This window comes from Micromys minutus, assembly GCF_963924665.1.
Source record: "Micromys minutus genome assembly, chromosome: 4".
NCBI lineage: Eukaryota > Metazoa > Chordata > Mammalia > Rodentia > Muridae > Micromys > Micromys minutus.
The window spans coordinates 67,516,797-67,536,100 of NC_137973.1; the positions used below are offsets into that span (position 1 = coordinate 67,516,797).

The following is a 19,304-nucleotide window of genomic DNA, read 5'->3' on the forward strand; positions in this document are numbered from 1 at the left end:
ATTAGCATCATCTTTATCTGTGTTTGTTAGCAAGCTATTTAAGACTGCCTTACTGCTTCAGAGCAACACATTCAAAGGTTGTGATTCAACTCATGTGATATATACCATTTAAGAACATAAAGGACCCATCCTATTGCACCCATTCTCACTAATCAAGTTGACCTTATTTATAAATAAAATACTCTCAATACCAGAAGGAAGAAAGGTTTAGGTTCGCCATGGTTTTAAAGAGATAGGGAAGGGCTCTGATTCTCCAGTCCAATTAAAGCAGCTGTAAAATCTACTCCTAGGCCTAATCTGCAAAGGCTCAACCACCTTGTAACATAAGCAGTGTGGGAACTTATGCTTTAATCAGCGATGCCTGAAGAACCATCCAGGTTCAAACCAGGACACACATGCACTCAAAAATTCTCATTCTTTTAAAGTTATTCAGAATTCTCCTATGAAATGAAGGACCTAAACCATTCCATCTTTCTCCACTCCACAACTCTGATTTCATAAATCTAAATAAGTATAATGCTGAAAGAGTTTGTGAAAGCTGTACTTCAGTTCCATTTTCATACCTGAGCACATACTTTCACTCATCTAGAATTCTTTTTTCCTTTCTCTCCCATCACTGGGACTCATTGTTTGCGGCCTAAAGTCCTATTTTTTTCTGATAACTCCATAGGCCAGAAAGTGTGTTCACACTGTTTAGATTATCACCTGCATATTATCTTGTTTCCTCAGTGAAATTATAAGTATCTTGAATAAAAAATTAGGCTACATTCCTTTTCTCTCCTAATTTGGTTCCTTATCTTGTACGTAAATTACACAATTCAACTTTTTCCGCTACTCTTACCTTTTAAAACACTATATGTCTCTGGTGCTTCCATGTAATTGACCCCCTGATTATTCAGCCATTCACTTATTTAGCTACCTCACAACCAGATGGGCTTTGGGATTCTTCTTACTGCAGCCCTGAAGGCTGAGTAGCTAATACTAAATCTGCGTACGTAGCATAAACACCAGAAAGAAAATGCCTTAACCTTTCCATGTTAATATGCAAATAGTCAACTTCTCATGTTGCTCAGCCCTGTGCCTGTCTCAGGTACCATTATATCTATCTTTGTGTTTACAGATGCTGGATAGCAAGTAGATTAGAAACATTATCTCACTAAACTAAGCAGGAACAAAAGTATTTCTAAAATAGGCCATGAAGTCACATTAATATTGTGGTTATATAACTTTGACAGGCAGCTCTGATATATCTTCTTCATGTTTTTATATTTTTGTATCACACAAATAATAACTAATAATTTTAGAAAATAGACAGTCAGAGGTCAGTGTGATGGCTCAGAAACAAGTGTCTCTCATACATGGGGCCACATCTTAAAACTTCAGTGCCTTTGTTGTGATCCAATGGAGAGAAGAAAATTGACACCCAAAATTTGTCTTCTAATTTCCATGCATTGTACACACACACATGTACAAATAAGAAGTTTTAGAATTTTTTTAAAAAAAGAAAACCCATAATTTGTAAAGTAAAAATTCTACAATTACTTAAATTTTATAAGTCACACATAACACTACAATTAGGTAAAATTATTAATTTACATGATACTGTGTATATTTATTATTCAATATCAAAACAATAAAGCCAGGAAGACATCATGATAAAATTAATTTCTGTTCGCCACCTTAATATCTGTGTCAAAATTTATATAACCACTGACCTTAGAATAATAAGTTATTTCAGTTTTGAGAATCTATAAACAATGATGTGATAAATAAAATTCATCACTTATGTCATTATTTAAACATACCCTTAGAATAAAAATCAGGAGGTAAGAGCACTAGTTTTAGAAAGTACACCCAGTTGTCCAGCATGTGATAAATACATGGAACCATAAACATTTGAACTATTGGGGTTGACACAATAGATCAGCAGATAAAGTGTTTCCTGAGAAAACCTCCTGATGAGTTCAATCCCCTGTGTAAAGGAAGATGGAGAGAATTGACTGGTCCAAGTTATCATCTACCTGCTGCATGTGTGTTCATATTTATATTCACATATATACATCACACATACACACATGTGCATGAATGTGCATATACAACTATATACTAATAAGACTTATTTCAATTTTGTTCTACTTTAGTATGCCTTCAAGAGTGAGGATTTATGTAAAACTCTAAGTGGTCTCTTTGCTACCTCATTTCTTAAGTGGTTGCAGAGATTAGGATATAACAAAATGAATTATAGCTTTGCAAAATACTCACGTCCTTTTTGAGGATAATTTTCAGTTTGGAGATGTTTGAATTCATAATATGGTATCTCACATTTGAATATAGATGTAAGAACATTATCAAGCTCTTCGATGTTTTCCTGTTTTCAAATAAAAAGGAAATTTAAAATTAGCCAGTAGGATGTTCATGTTCCAGTGAATGGCTCTGCCTTAATGCACATGTAGGTAGTATTAACTAGACTTAATGGGTTATAAACAAGAAAGATATGACGTTAGCATTGGGACATATTGGGGAGCATATGTGACTGTGCTTCACCATACACATACACAAGAACAGGAAAAAAAGACAAAGGAAAAAAATTGGTGTCAACCCCAGATTAGAGAGTTAGGGAGCTGGTAGCCTGATGATTCCAAGTCATGCTTCTATTCTCTCATATTCATAGCCATAGATTCGTGAGTCACCCATGAGTGATGCCCCTTTGTGCTGTGGGGGACAGTTAGTACAGAAACCCATCACTGGCCAAATTACTGAGCAAAGCAGATGCTGGGATGATTCACTTAGGAAATGAAACAGTTGCATGCCCAGTGTAAGGCTCAGGAAACACCACAGAGCAAGAGCTGAAAGCCTGGAAGATGTGCAGCCGAAAGATGCTTTGTGGATATGACACGGCTGCTGAACTCTGGAAACCACTGAAGCCATGGAGACCAGCATGAGATCGGTCAAGTCAACATTTCATTGAGGACAAGGAAGCAGTTGATGAGGTCCCATTGCTCCATGATAGACTATTGGCAGTTAACAGTTGTTGCAGGATGGGTTATCATTTCTTTAGCTGAAAAGCAACTCATGTGAACATAGAAAGTGGAAGCAAGTGGGATAATGGCTGACTTCGGGAGCTGATGGGTCCTACCAGCTACACTGATGCACTTGCACACAGGAGAGCAGAACTCAAGAGCTGTCTTCATATATTTCACGTCTAAAAATCTCTCACACAACTATATTTAGTGATAAGACGGGTGAGAACCTACCTTGTGGAACAGTGCATCCCCAGTCTTCATCAAAGGAGCTTCTCCTTACAGTGAATGATAATTAACATGGAGACTCTCAATTGGTCAATGGACAGATCATAATAAACCATTTTATAACCATAAACTAAAGCCTGAAGACACTATCTCTTCCTTATCTATTACCAATAATTTGTAACAACTTATTGCTAAGTATGTAGCAACAGGACTTTGAGCACTTATAACACTGACATATTTAAAGAAGTATCTTTTGAAAATAGCTTATAACAGGATGGCACAGTTTTTTGCTAAAGGAGTTTTGGTGTTTTTCTTTTGGCTCATTCGGACAGCCGTTTTGTTCTGATCGTGTAACACATTGGTCACATCACTCTGTTCTTACAGCCATTATCTTTGGCCATGCTCCTTCAGTGGCCTTTTACTTTCTGCTTTCATCAGAAGCATTAATATTTCAGCTATGTCCCACTAACTCCCAAAACATCTTTTCCAGTGTTATAATGGCTGTTGGAACACAGAGCTCTAATTATTTGGTGATTAGAGACAGGGAGAGAAGCTGACTGTGTACCGTTCACTGTGACCCTTTCATTCATTTCCCCAACAAAGTGCATATCAAGCAATCATGTGCCTAGCAATATCCATGGTTCTGAAGATGAAGTGGAAGCATGAATAGAGAATGTTGTACTTTGGGGCTTTCTTAGTTAGGGTTTTATTGCTGTGAACAGACACCATGACCAAGGCAAGTTTTATAAATAACATTTAATTGAGGCTGGCTTACAGGTTCAGAGGTGCAGTCCATTATCAAGACAAGAGCATGGCAGCATCCAGGCAGACATGAAGGAGTTGAGAGTTCTACATCTTCATCCAAAGGAAGACAGGAACAGACTAAGCATCCTCCGGCAGCTAGGAGGAGTATCTTCAAGCCCACCCCCAGAGTGACATACTTCTGCCAATAAGGCCACACCTTCTAATAGTGCCACTCTCAGGGCCAAGAATATACAAACCATCAAAGGGGCCTTGAATATGATGACAGACATTAATTTAAGAAATAGTGTACATTAAGTTAGATGTCATTGGTATTATGAAAAGATACATTAGGAGATCATGCTTCAGTCCTTCTTAGAAGGGTGAAACTATTCTCAAGAGGAAATATGGAAACAATGTTTGGAGCAGAGACTGAAGTGAAGGCCATCCAGAGACTTTTCTTTCTGGGGATCCAGCCCATATGCAGCTGCCAAAGACAGACAATATTGCTGATGCCAAGAAGTGCTTACTGACAAGAGCCTGATATGGCTGTCTCCTGAGAGGTCTTGCCAGAGAATGACAAATACAGAGGTGGATGTTCACAGCCAACCATTGACTTGAGAATGGGGTTCTTAATGGAGAAGTTAGAGAAAGGACTGGAGGAGCTGAAGGGCTTTTCAATCCCATAAGAACAACAATACCAATGAACCAGAGCTCCTGGGAACAAAACCACGATCCAAAGACCCATGGCTGCAGGTGTATATGTAGCAGAGGATGGCCTTGTTGGGCATCAGTGGAAGGATAAGCCTTTGGTCCTGCCAAGCTTTGATGCCCCAGTGTAGGGGATGCCAGGGCAGGGAGATGGGAAGAGGTGGGCAGGAGGGTAAACACCTCAGAGAAGCAGGGGGTGGAGGTGGGATAGGAAGTATGAAGGGAAAACCAGGAAAGGGGATAAGACTTGAAATATAAATAAAATATATCCAATTCTAAAAAGGAGATCATGAGAGAACATCACTAAAAAAATACACTGGAATTAAAAAATGTTGTAAGTTATAATAAACTAAGTGAGGTTAGTAGTGAAGGAAACGAGAAGATTCCTTAAAAGAGATGTGCAAAGGCCCTGTGGCAGAGTATAGAATCTGGCCTCAGAAACAAAATAGCATACCTCATAGGTAGAAAAAAAAGAGGAGTGATATCAACTTGGGCAGAAAATTAGGGTTAGTGTCTGTAAAGCTGTTTCTCTTATTCAGCATTCTTTATGTATATAAGTTGAGTACATTTGTACCTATTATGAGTGTATGCATATGGAAGCCAGGATCCAATACTGGTTGTCTTGCTCCATTGACCACCACCCACCCATCTTTTTCATAAATGGTCTCTCACAGAATCTCCAACTCATGTCTACCCCTTTTGTCTTCCATAAATGGTAGAAGAGCTCAATTTGGATGTGGGAAAATGACTAGCAGATAAAGGGAAATGTGATGGTGGCAGCCATAGGTAACTGAGTAGTAGGTACACAAAAGCACACACTGCAGAGGTAAGTTCTAATAACCAGAGCATAGTGCAGTGGCCTCATCTGAGTGTAACCTACTCCATACTGTGAATGGCATGGGTAGAAGAGCCAGTGCTGTGCAGATGAAGAATGATCCAGGGGAGAGAAGGGTCATGACCTGCATTTCATCAGTATGCACTGGACATGTTGGAATACCACATTATTCTAGTCGATGTGTATAATTATTAAATTTTAATCTGAAAGAAGACCTGGAGAGCCTTCACATAATTGCAAGTCAAATCACTTGAAAGGAGAATTGTTATAATAGAGTAAATGAACATTTCATCTTCGAACACAAACTCATGGGATATTTGAGCTTGAAGAAACCACAGTGAGTGAGTATTCAAGATACCTCATTGGACACCCAAAAAGTCCTTTATCATGAAAAAAAAAAGAACTCCCACAAACTAAGTGCTTGCCATTTTAATAAGGAATTACAAGGTATGACCATGATCAACCCAAATCCCTGAAGTTGCTCAGTGGACAGCAAAATGTGCCAGCACACGGTCTATCGCATTGTAAAACATGAAGAGGAATTAGAGCTTCATCTGCCTGGCCTAACCCACTTCTGAGAGTGCTGATGGCATGAGCTGCAGCTTATTTTATCTATGAACCGCAAAGTATTTTTAGGGGAGACTTTCACTTCCTTCCCTGTCTTCTTTGCATACTGGGTCGATAGTTTTTCACTAAGTTATTCAAATGATGTTAGAAAAGAAGGTGTCACTGAGTTTTCCTCATATTCTGAAGTAGTAAATGCTAATTGTGAGCCATACACAAGGAAATAACTGTGGGAAAGACTGTGGTTTCACAAAGATGAAATCATAGCCACCCGTTAACCAAGTGTGTTATGATACAAGTGAGTAGTGCTGAAAAATATTTTTGCATAATAAAGACACAAAAGGGCCTCCAAAGAATTCTAAGTTGAAGGATGACACAGTGAAGAAACATGGAGGAGGGATGCTCTGATAAGAGATGGTTCTGGAAAAGGTATGAGGCCCTGTATCGTGCACATAAATGATTTTCCACTCTTGTCCTTTGAGAGGGTAAAGTTGGCTGCAAGAGTGCATTCTGACTCAAGTGTGACTCCCTGCATTTGCACCTTTGCATCAAAGGGGACTGGTGAAAATAGTCAGGTTGGCACCAGCATTTTGAGCCTGATAAGAGTCTGATGGAAAATTTAGAAAATTACTAGAAAGAGAAGGGGTTCCCAGAAGAGAATCTTCAAAAGAAACAATCTGGGGCTGGAGAGATGGCTCAGAGGTTAAGAGCACTGACCGCTCTTCCAGAGGTCAATTCCCAGCAACCACATCATTTCTTACAATCATCTACAACAAAATCTGGTACCCTCTTCTTGTGTGCAGAAATATAGGCATGAAGAACACTGTATACTAAATAAATAAATCTAAAAAAGAAAAAAGGAATGTGGCATTCCATTCTCAAAAAGCACTTTGCATATAAACCTCCTTTGTTAGAAAAAAAAACCTAAAAATAAAGAAAGAAAGAAGAAAGAAAAAAGAAAGAAAGAAAGAAAGGAAGGAAGGAAGAAAGGAAGGAAGGAAGGAAGGAAGGAAGAAACAATCTGGGCACAAGCTTAGCCACTTAGCTGGGTGAAGAAATTCCCCTTAAGGAAATTAATATATAAGAAGCACACTGGGCACACTTGCACGGTGTTAGGTTCCCAAGCCAGTTCCCGTCTCATTCCAAGCCCACTTTACCGTTGGTGAGGTTTTCCTCACTGAAACAGAATGGCTGAGAGATATGGCAAAGGAGGAAAGGGAATTCTGGGTCAAGGATTTCACTTCATGGTCAACTGGCATCACCATTTTTAAGCCTGTACCAAGGCAGAACCACTGGGCAAGAAGAGAGTGAGAGAGGCAAGTGGCTCCTTTTGGCAGCTGAGAAGAAGGAAAGAGAGAAAAGCTGGGTCTAAGAACAAAATCTGTCCTTACAGGGCACACCCAATAATATAAGGTTCTTTTAAAGAACAAGATGACTAAGAATTACTTTATTCTTTTAGCATTTGGCCTAGTTTCACATGTGTACCCTATGTAGTGACTTCTTTAATATAGACAACATTTTGCTGTCCCCAAGACACTTGTGTAAATGGGATGGAAGTCTCATAGGTTTTAATTATCTTGGTGAAAGAGAAATTGCAGTATTTCTACCTCCAGTATTTGAATCTTAATTATCTCCCCCCTCCAACTAAGTTTAGATTTTTTTTTCACTTGAAGAGCTCATTTTGTATGTTTTAAGTGAGGCACTATAAATTGAGCCTTCATTAGCCTTTGACTGGAATTTTAGTATTTGTCACTCTGGGAAAAAAGAAAAGAATGATGAAGAAATAGATCATGAAGTTAATTGAGGTAAAGTGTTCTAAACCTTAATGGACATCATTACAATAAACCAAAATCAGTTCTTTCATTAATTCTTTATTAAGCCTCATAGAATGATTATGATACCCTGTTGTTCAATAGCTGTTAAATACCATGTAAAGTCTCTTATCGTGATGCCTGGAAGAACCAAAGAACAAAATGCACAGATTTCTCATTAATTACTCTTTCCTCAAACTCAAACCGATTTACACTATTATATGCCCAATAGCATTGAAGTGGCTCTAGAAGAATCCTGTTAATAATTTCAGGCTTACTGAAATCATATCTGCCACTGAGCTGTGGGAGAACTTCACAGCAGAGTTTCCAGTATGTCCTTTCAGCCAAGCAGGCAGGGTGTTGACAAACTCACACTTGTTGGTACATTTTCTTGAAAATAAACAATAATTATGGTGAGAATGATTACAATGGCGTTGCGTTTTGAATAGAGGTTGTCAATGGGCCATTTGCAAAGTGTACAATTATTGGGTCTAGTGACAGTGTCACAGAAGGGGAAGAACCACTGTAGTGTTCTATCAGAACTCACAAAAGCAGTTTGTACATGACTGATCTTAAAATGCACCAAGAAAATGTCTCTGCAGTTCTTCCTCCATCAAATGTAGGACCTTTCTTACAGTGAGTTTACAGATACTGTGAGCAGATTTAGACAAACCCCAGTCCACATGAGTCTATGCTCTAGGATACAGAACTAAGCCAGGCTACTTGCTCTTTCTAGCCTATGATAGAACACATGGGCTGGCCTAGAGCCCAGTGAACTTGCCCAGAGCCCACTGTGCCTGCCTTAATCCCCCAGTACTCCCTGGGCCCTAAGCTTAGTAGCAAAATCTTCACAGTTCTCCCTATTCAGGTACATTAACCTTAACTCTAAGGTCTCTCTTTGCCAGAGGGAAGGTTGCTGTCCTTAGGGAAGACTAGCTCTGTCTTTGGAGACTCAGACTTTGCACGCTGATCCTGATGGCAAGGCTGCATCCAGTCCATCTTCCCTGTACAAACTCCTGGGCTTGGGGGAGGGAAAACTTATTTCACAGCCATAGTCTTTTCTCACCTCCCATTTCAGACATAGGGTCAAAATAAATTAGCATTTTTCTAGTTTCCTAAAATCTGCAAATTTACTTCAAGCTACAGTGGAAATCATAACTTATACATTATTTTATTCTTAAAAATGCATTCATAAGTACTACATTAAATTTTCACTATCTATTATCTGCCCCCTGGCATTAAACTTAGTGCAGACATGTATTTGGAAACTACTTTACTTCTATACCAGCTGTAGACAGAGAACACTGTATATTCCCTTTATTAAGTTTTAGTTATGAATAGAACTTTTAATACAAGACAAGGTAGACCTGACACAAGAAAATGAAGCAATATGGATTTCCAGCTCTTAGGTTTGTACTTGTTTTGTGACTGCAAAGTAGACAACTTGTCAACTGCTTCAGACTTTCCAGTTTGATAAATGACATTTCAGTCTCTGTTCTTTTCTAAGACATTTGCCTTTTCCACTCTCCTAAAAGGTACCACTCACAGAAGAATGCTGAAGAAAAAAGTGTGGCACAAGGTAAGTCCTGCCCCCAGTACCAGTCGATAAAGGCTGTTGGCAGTCCTTTGACTTCAGTGTCACGGCCAATTTTGCTATAGTTCTAGAAGGGCTTGCCATGGTCACTGTGAAGATCACATGGTTTGACTGAACCAAACCTACCTCCTCTTCCACTCTCTCCTAACCTTCTCTCCCAGTAAGACAACTAAAGAAAGTTTATAACTCTAATTGCCAAGTAGAAAAAAATAAAACTAAGCAACCAAACAAATAAACAACTGAAAAGAACAAAAAAATCCCACAATTTTTTGTACTTCTCATATAACATCAAGACATAAATTTTCTATTTCACACTAAAATATGTATTTCATTTTGAAATGCCATGGAACAAACATATAAATGATTAAAAGTTTATTAAAAGTAAGTCAAGATTTTTTTAAATGCTGAATTTAAATGGATACCTTAAGTTTTCTGAAAAATAGTTCAGATTCTTTCATATATCCAACACATAAGAAAACATGCCAAGTATTGGCAATTCATCATGAAATCCCCTTCTCTGAGCCAGATTTTTTCACGTGACAGGAAAGATCTGGTGATTAGGACTCTTTCTCATGGCATAGTTTGTCTGATTTTTTTTTTTTGTTGTTGTTTGTTTCCTGTGTAGTAGCCCTGGCTGTCTTAGAATTTGTTCAGTACACCAGGCTAGCCTCTGAACTCATGAGATCAGCCTGCCTCTACCTCCTCAGTGTGTCACAAATTCTTAATGAGCATGGGTGACTCAAAAATTTTTACTATCAGGTAACAGTAAGAAATGAAAGTGAGAACAATCTAAAAACGTCCACATGAATGTAGATACAAGGTTCATTCCAAGTTCTCCCTGTTAGGTGGTAGCTTGGATCTCTGACAGTCTTAAAGCATCAGACACACAGTCTGATTTTCTTTAGTTTTGTGTAGTTCACATCTAGGTAAAGAAACTCATTTCTCAATGGTGCTCCTTGATTCTTTCTCTTCTATTATCCATCTGCCCTGTAATCGCTTTAAAGAGAATCTGTCCCGATTGCCATGATGTAATGAACAAGCTGTCTCTGGCTGGCATTATCAGGAATGACTTGACTGAAGCAAAGAAATGTGTCTGTATCTCTGCACCTCAGAAGATGGCTCCTTCCCTTTGTGTGGATCATCCATCCATTCACATTCTACTAAACCTTACACCAAATTAAGACTTCTCTCTCCCTGCATTACCCCTTTGGCGTATACTTGATTAGCTGGCTAGACAGATCAACTTACCTGGCCCAAACACTTGTCGGAGTCTGACACTCTAAATGGACTTCCTGTTGCTTTTGCGGCTGAGTAGTATTTAATCTCTGTTGTGGCCTTGATGACTCCATCACAGTGGAGATTGACAGTAACCGAACCAGCTGGAAAATCTTACAAAACACAAACAGGAGTGAAGAGCAAAGTATAATGCACACCTGGGCGTCTGCTTCAATTTTATGAAGAAGAAATACAATTAATTACATGCAAGTGTCTAGAAATTTTATGTTGAGGTAAGATTTATTGAAAGTCCAGAAAATGTATCAAATTATTAGAGTGAGAGACCCTGGGGAAAGCAACTACATCCAGAATCTTCAGAATGCTCTCTGGGTAACATCCTTCCCTTCTCTCCCTCCATCCCTCTCTCCCTCCTTACTCCATTTATCCATCTTTCCATTTATCCAACCTTCCATCTATCCATCTATCCATCTACCCATTCACCTGTCCATCTAAAGCCTTTCTGTAAACAAGTTGTTCAAACTGTTTTTTGACTGACAAACTGTACTTTGGATTTTACTGTAATATACCAACAGAATTAAGATTACATAGAAACCTAGGACATTTCATCTAAAAAAGCAATTATTTCAATATAAAAATGATGTTGTAGTGTAGCAAGTTTAAGAAAATTTTGTTCTTGGATCTATTTGAAGGATAAATTTGAACAGCTTTTACTCTGTCATTGAGGTATTACTCAAATTATCCTGGAAAATGTCATTCAAAATCTGTAGTTCAGAAGCTGTCTAATGAAAAGACTGACATCCTGCGCCATGAATGATTAATTTTCTTAACCATTCTTCACAGTCATCTTTTTTATTCTCTTTTTTATTGGATATTCTCTGTATTTACATTTCTTTCACATGTCATCTTGTGAAGAAGTAAATACACCCTCACCATTTAGCTCAGGTAAATTTAATGCCAACAAAAAAGAATCTGAAACTGAATAAGAACAAGATGCTAAAATCTCCATCTTTATGTTTTTGAAAAGGTATTTTACTTGTATTATTAAAATGCTATGCACCTGAAAGTATCACAGTCTTTCTGCCAAATAGATATCCAAGGAGAATAAGAGAAATAACATAAATCTTATGAGCTAACGTGGGGACCATGTGGTTGAGAGGAAGTTAGTGTTGCTAGAACCAAATAAAATTGGTTTCAGTAGATTTTATGTAACTGGTTGCAGCTTAATGTATGGTTTCAGATTAAAACATTTTTAGATTGTTTTCCAGAAAAATACCTAGAACTCATAAGTGGAACACAAAGATCAGTTTGAACCATAAAAGTTCAGTACAGTAAGCAGGGTCTCCCAACATTGCTCTTTTCATGAGATATGAAGTTATAATTTATATTACATAGAGCACAGTTTCATAATCAATAAAAAGATCCAATGCTTTTGTTCGTGTATTACATATTTCTTTCAACTTTTAATTAGTTTCCCCCATGCTGTTAGGTTTGTTTCCTCGTGGTTTTGCTGGCACCAGAGGGATACTTTGTTTCTCCTGCATAGAAATTAGTTAATATTTCTAGTTGAAAACTTTAGCATGTTTTAAAGATGTAGCTATAGGCTGAAACTATAGTAATTTCTAATGGCTTTAGCCATAGGAAAAATTGGGCTTCTGGGAAAAATCAAGTGATTAGAGAAACATCAAATTATTAAGCAGATAGTGTGGGTAGGCAGGCCCCTAACGTTTTCACAGGTAAAAAACTGACCACAATAGTCAAGTAGGTCAAAGGGAAGGAAAAAAGTATCGACATTCCTTCCTTCTGAGCATTACTGATTATGGTGTTGAATTTTTTTGCATGGTTACCAGATGAAAACATGTTCCACTGGTGTTATCTCCTTCAAAAAGTCAAAAATTCAAGAGTTACTGATTCAGTTTCCAACATTTAGCTCAGTTCAAATTTCACAAACGAATGGCACTATGGGGTATCTGCCTTTTCTCTTAAATGGCTTGTTTCACTTGGTGTCTCTATTTTCCTTCAGCTTGTTATAAATACATGGTTTTATCTTGTATATGGTTGAATAATCTTCATATAATTGCACATAAATCACATATATCATTTTTACCCATTTCTCTACTAATGAGCAAGGAGGGTGATTTCTTTCCTTGGCTACTGTGGGCAATTCTGCATTCAGCATGGCAGTGGAGGTCCTCCTTCATGTATAATGATCCCCCTCCCCGGGGAATACCCCTGATTGAACCTGTGGGGTCAGAAGGCAATGGTATTCTCAACCTCAATAGGAGGCTTTCTTTCCATAATGTTGAATTGTTCCATTCTTAGCAACAGGGTAGAAATTCTCCTCACATTCTCTTCAGGGCTTGATACTTTTTGTCCTTTTGATAATAGCCATTCTGATGGAATGAGGTGGTAGGCCTGCTGGTTGTTGTTTTATTCCCTCATGATTAGGGATCCTGAGCATTTTACTTTGTATCTGTTGGTCACTTCTTCTTTTATCTGTGTATATGATTTTCCTATTCTTTGTAATTGAAATTTACACATACTTTGATCAGAGCTTGCTCCTCCCAATCCACCTCCCTTCTCTTTCCTTCCTCCTCATACATCCAACTATCTGTCTCCTTTCTCTCTCTCTTTAGGAAAAAAACAGGGAAAGGAGAAAAAAGCAAACAAACCAGATTTTTAAAAAATAGCAAAACACACACATAAGAAATAATAGGACTACTTTATTGGGATTGAATTTCATATTTTTCTGGATATTAATCTCTTATCAAATAGTTTATAAAATCTTTCTCTCATTCTCTGTCTCTTAACTCTGCCAATTCCCTGCTCTGTTGTAGATCTTTTGTTTGTGTTTTTATTTTTTCTGTGAGTGAGTGAGGGGGTTTGTGTGTGTGTGTGTGTGTGTGTGTGTGTGTGTGTGTGTGCATGCGTACACACGTGCACACACACACACACATGCATTTTGGAGTTTTTGTTTAGTTTTGTTTCTTTGGTTTTTTTTTTTTACTTTTTATTTTAATAAAATTTCATTTTTCTATTTTTGTATTTCTTGCTTATTCTTTAAAGTATCCCACAAAAATTTAACCCATCTCAGTATTAAGATGTTTTAAAAATGTTTTCTTCTAATTGTTTTAGAAACATTGGTGAATTTTATTCTTTCTATCACTCCAGGCTTTAAGTATACCAAGCAAAAATCTTAAGTAATGTGACTACCTTTATTTGACAACTTGATCTCATACCTGGGAAATATTATTTAAGTCCTTCCTAATTTGTGATATTGACATTTCTGTATTGATTTATTTTAAGTACATTTACTTTGATCCCTAGTACTAATTACTTAGAAATTGTTATTCATTTAATCATTTAAGAACCTGACAAGTGTACTAGGGGCTAGGAAGAAAAAAATAAGGAGGGGGGATAGGGTTCTTCTCTCTACATTGCTACATGTTTCTCCACAATAGGAAAGAGTGTCTGAATGTCTGCTGAGTTACTAGAATAGAGATTGTGCTTCTGAGAGCCCAACTGCACTCCCAGCTCAGTGCAGGAACGACAGTGAAATTAAAAAAAATTTAAACTTGCTTAGAAATATAAATACACTGTATAACCTCTAGCTCAAGATTTACTTAATATACTTTGCAATTATAAGTACTTTATATTTTCATATTTGTACAATTAAATATAGTTTTCTATAAGATATTTACAATGTTCCTATTTTGAAGCCTTGCATAATAATTTTGTGCTAATTTTTTTGAAAAGCCATAAAAATAACCAGTAGTCTTACATTTTAAAAATATTGATTTTCACTAATTTTAATATTTGCATCTAGGTACATCTGTGTATGGGTACATGTGTGTAAAAGCAGATGCCAGTGGAAGCCAGAGTGGGTGTCACATCCTCAGGAGCTAGAAATATTGGAAGTTGTGAATAGCTCAAAGCAGGTGTTGGGAATCACTGTTGGGTCTTCTGTGAAAACAGTATGTACTCTTAACTTTCCAATCATTTCTCCAGCACAAAGTACTCTTTTACTTAAGTAAAATGTTTCCAATATTGATAAGCTAATTTGTATTTAAGTACAAGCATATTGTACTATGAAGAAAAGAAACATGCTTATTCTGTCTTAAATTTAGAATTCAGTGCAGTTTAGTATGGAGCAAGAAAAAAATCAGTAATCAAATGATTAGCTTCACAAATAAGAAAAGGATGAGAAAAAAGGTATAGAAATGATACCAAGATTAGAAAACACTAAAAAAGAACTAGAATTTGTAAAACAGCCAAGCATTTTCCAAGGCTAGGACTGAAGAGAGAATAAAAAAAAAGGAAACAGAAAGTTCTTTAATAAAAGTAAACACATATGAATCCTCATGCCACATAATGGAAATAAATTTAATTCCATATTTAATAGCTACTATATATCAACATATTCTCCACTGACATATTTAATGATGGTTGATGTTTCTGGCTGCCATTTCCCTAAATGGTGGACAAACTAAGTTCTAAGGATTTACACAATCTCACTTTTGCAAATCAGATTAATAATAACAAAGTTGAACATGTGTGAATTAACACAGGAAGCACCTGCAGAGCAAACTCAGTTTCTGCAGGGAAGTGAAACCATTTATCATAAATCACAGGAAAGGAACTCACGGAGCGGATTTATTCTTATTAAAACACAAAATTTCTCACCTGCCGCTTTCATATGCCAGACACTCTTATTCCAATGTGCTGGCCGTATCCTGAGGCGCTTGCTGGTTGATATAAACTCAACTTCAAGAATTTCGCCAATTAGTTCATCTTTCAACAGAATGAATATCTCACCAGGATTCTGTATGACAAAGATGGAATATATTAAGCATTTCAAATAGTTGTCCTTCCCCAAAATGCCTGCCGTGTTGATTAGTGATCAGATTCTAAAAATGTCAGTACATAAGTCTGTCCTGTTGTAGTTTCAACCATGTTCAAGTATAAATTCATAAGTTGTATAAGATGACTCATTGCATTTATTACTTTGCTTTCTGTCACATTCAATTCTATCCCTGAGCCATGCTTTACAACTGAGATTCAGTGACAACACAGTTCCATCCTTTACCCTGGCTTCTTTCTGCACATGGCTTTCCATTCCAGGGTATCAGACCTCAGACCCAGTGCAAAGACAGGAAGATTGAGAGCAATTAGTCCAGTAAGCAAGTCCTTTGCCCAGTACATTCTCTTACCTTTCAACAGTTTCATTTACCTCTCTCTATCTCCTCTGTCTCTGTCTCTCTTGTCTCTGTCTGTCTCCGTCTATCACTGTCTCTTTGTCTTTGTCTGTCTCTCTGTACCTTTGTCTCTTTTTATCTCTGTCTCTCTGTCTCTCTGTGTGTGTGTGTAAACAATGTGTTTAACTTTAGAACTTCCTACAATTAAAACACAATGAAGAATATTGATGCTGTATAGTTCCACAGTTTGTGTAGTAGACATTCTCTTGGTGTTTGCTTATATAAGGGACTATGATAGCTTCCGACATGAATAAACTTACACAATTGAAATATTCAAGATTCACTTGTGTTGAAAAACTTTGATCTGATAACAGACATGAAAATATAGAGACTGGTTTTGGGGGTACTAAATCTAGAAGAATATACAATAATCAGAAAGAAGAAATTAATATGGAGATTAGGATTAGATAAGCATTTTTAGATTTCTAGCTACTTTATAAAAACTATGACAAATACTTTTTATATAAGGGTATCATCTCAAACAGAAACTGAAACACAGATAAATACATATATGCACACTCATGTGCACACAAAGCACACAATATACACACATGTATGCATGTTCTGCATGCACACATACAATCACGTGTTTGCACGCACATGCATATACACATATCTACACAAACATACTCATGCATATACATACATGCATGTATGCACTGCATGCACGCGTGTGCACACACACACACACACACACACACACACACACACACACACACACTTGTTCTGAAATGGAGAAGACTATAGCCATTCTCTCTCACAAGTAATACTATTTAATATTATATTATAAAACCTATTAATAATTATCTAACTTGCAGATCCACATTATTTCTTATGTTATCAGATATTGTAAAAGTAAAACATTTTATGATTGTCTTTTTTAAAGTACATTGTTTTTAGTAATTTTTAGAGTTTATATATAGTTTCTAACTTTTTTTAAACTCTTTTTTATTTATTTTATGTATATAAGTACACTGTAGCTGTCAGACACACCAGAAACGGGCATCAGATCCCATTACAGATGGTTGTGAGCCACCATGTGGTTACTGGGAATTGAACTCAGGACCTCTGGAAGAGCAGTCAGCACTCTTAACCACTGAGCCATTTCCCCAGTCCCCTTAAGATTGTCTTAGGTATCATCTCTCAAAAGCTCTTGTCACTGTAAATTCCTCCTGACAGTAAACACATAATTCACTGATATATTTTCATGATACATTTATTAAAAAGCCATCGATTTAAAGTTTTCTTACTCCAGTGTTACTGCTTTAAGTGAAATCACACACTGGTAAAACTTCCATCTCAGTGGGGAATACCAAGGCCTTCTGACAAATGCTCTGTGATGCTACCAACCACACAGGTCCACTTTAGGCATTCTCTATTGCAGTATATTATCCACATCCGCTTTAAATTTCTCTTTACATGAGAGAACAGATCCCACCTCACAGTAATCGCCATCATCTTCTGCTCCTGCCCCTGACATGTAACCTGTCAGCTCCTAAGAAACGTGGTCATATCTGTTTTTCATATGTTCCATGTCCTCGCACCTCTCACTCAATTTTGAACAATGACTTCACATTTCATTTTGGGTCTAGCCTGCACTAGTCATTGTTGAAAGTGTTCCAGCGTCCGTTTCAATGCCCATGTTGCTCCTTTCTTGACTCTCTGGAATTGGTAAGCACAGCTGTGCTCTCCAAATATTTTATTCACTAAGATCTCTCACTCTTTATGAGCAGCCCTACATATGATGTTTCTGATGCACTCAAGTCCTGTAATAATAGAGGGCAGAATGCCATCTTTTAACCATTCCACTCAGGCTTTTATTTGCCCTATTCCCCAGCAGGGCAGGAGGCGATTTGATAAACCTTAACCGCAGTCCCCAAGACAGGAAATCCCAAAAAGGGCGGGATGGTTTCCACTACCCCTTCCCTGCACCCAGAACATGATTTAAGTTCTGCTTGCTTCTTTAGCAAAATATTCTGGTTTCTAGAAGAGGAAGTCTCTCCAACAAGGCCCCCATGCCTCAGGCACCACAGACCACAGTCTGAGAGGCCACAGCAAAACCTGTCCTGGGCCACAATACCAAGGCCAACTCTCAGGACCTCAGGCAGATCATCCTCAGCTGGATTTGATCTTTTTCTTCAGCTTTGCATGAAATAAAGAATCAATGCAGCCACAAAAAAAAAAAAAAAAAAAAGAGTTCCAAGCAGGAGACACCCTAAGTGAAGTGCCCATTTGTACCTTGTACCGTGGTCTGGTTTCCTGATTCCAAGACCCTCACAGGCTCACAGGGCTTAAAAAATTTTCTGCCACTGTCTTGAAATGCAAACTAGTTTGAGCAAATGCTTGCATTTGCATTCTGCACTGCAAGTAGCTGCTTCTGTTTAGAGACAGTGCTGATTTTTGATCAGCTCTTCCTTCCTCTGCTTCCTCACAGTGATGCTTTCTACAAAAGTCTAACTCAGATGTTATAGCAACCCTCCTCTGTCTTATCCTGTAAGAATTTTAGAACATTCAAGTAAGCACTAACACGTTCACATCTGCCTCTGTACCTGGCCGTTGCTAAGTCAACCTTTTAATTCTTTAAGTCTCCTCATCCAAAATACTCTGATAGCATTTTTTCCTTACCACTTTATTTTTTTTTTAACAAAGAGGGGTATATATACATATTTTTAAAGGTATTTTGTCATAACATCAGATGAATATTTTTGTCAGTACTTAATTCTTTTAGAGATTTGATAGCATGCATTGAACTCTGATAGCATTTTTATCCACAATACTTTGATACATCATTTTCATATCTTCTGAGCATTGTGGATATAGTGAATCCTCTAACAATAAAATATGTCTGTGAAAACAGACAGCTGTGTATTGAATATGATAGGCTTTGTTATGAACCACCCTCCATGTGGTGGCCTTACACACATTTGCATCTCCCTGAAGAAAAGTGAATAATCCAGGAGGGAAGGTCTGGCTTTAGTTTCATGGCTACATTTGACCCAAGGAGAAAGCTTTAGGATGTTCAAATATCATAAATTTGTTTTTTATCAATTTTGAAGCTGTCATTTAGTGCTTTGTCTTTTTGACCCTGGAGTTTGTATACTTTGTTGGGGGTCCAAGAATTCACAGAGACAATGGATTATGATAATTGCTACCTTTAAACTCTGAAAATTGCTGTACTGTTCCAAAAACTTAAAAATTTCATTAAAACCAGTGATTTGGTCTATAATAAAATAAGTACGCAGTGCAGTTTTGCTTAGGTCTTTGGGCAAAATTTAAAGAAAGGTAGAAGATTGAGACCTCAGTAGATTACTG

The 19,304-nt window shown here is 37.4% G+C and overlaps 1 protein-coding gene across 1 annotated transcript in view; it reads right to left on the reverse strand.

Annotated features, from left to right (window-relative positions):
- BANK1 (B cell scaffold protein with ankyrin repeats 1) overlaps positions 1-19,304 on the reverse strand; it is a gene marked incomplete at both ends in the record, with an annotated part of 116,088 nt that overhangs the window by 19,480 nt on the left and 77,304 nt on the right. The window contains 3 exons of the mRNA XM_080916043.1: positions 2,263-2,368; positions 10,753-10,892; positions 15,421-15,559. Of these exons, the coding sequence (XP_080772169.1) occupies positions 2,263-2,368; positions 10,753-10,892; positions 15,421-15,559 (385 nt within the window). The remainder of the gene's footprint in view (positions 1-2,262; positions 2,369-10,752; positions 10,893-15,420; positions 15,560-19,304) is intronic.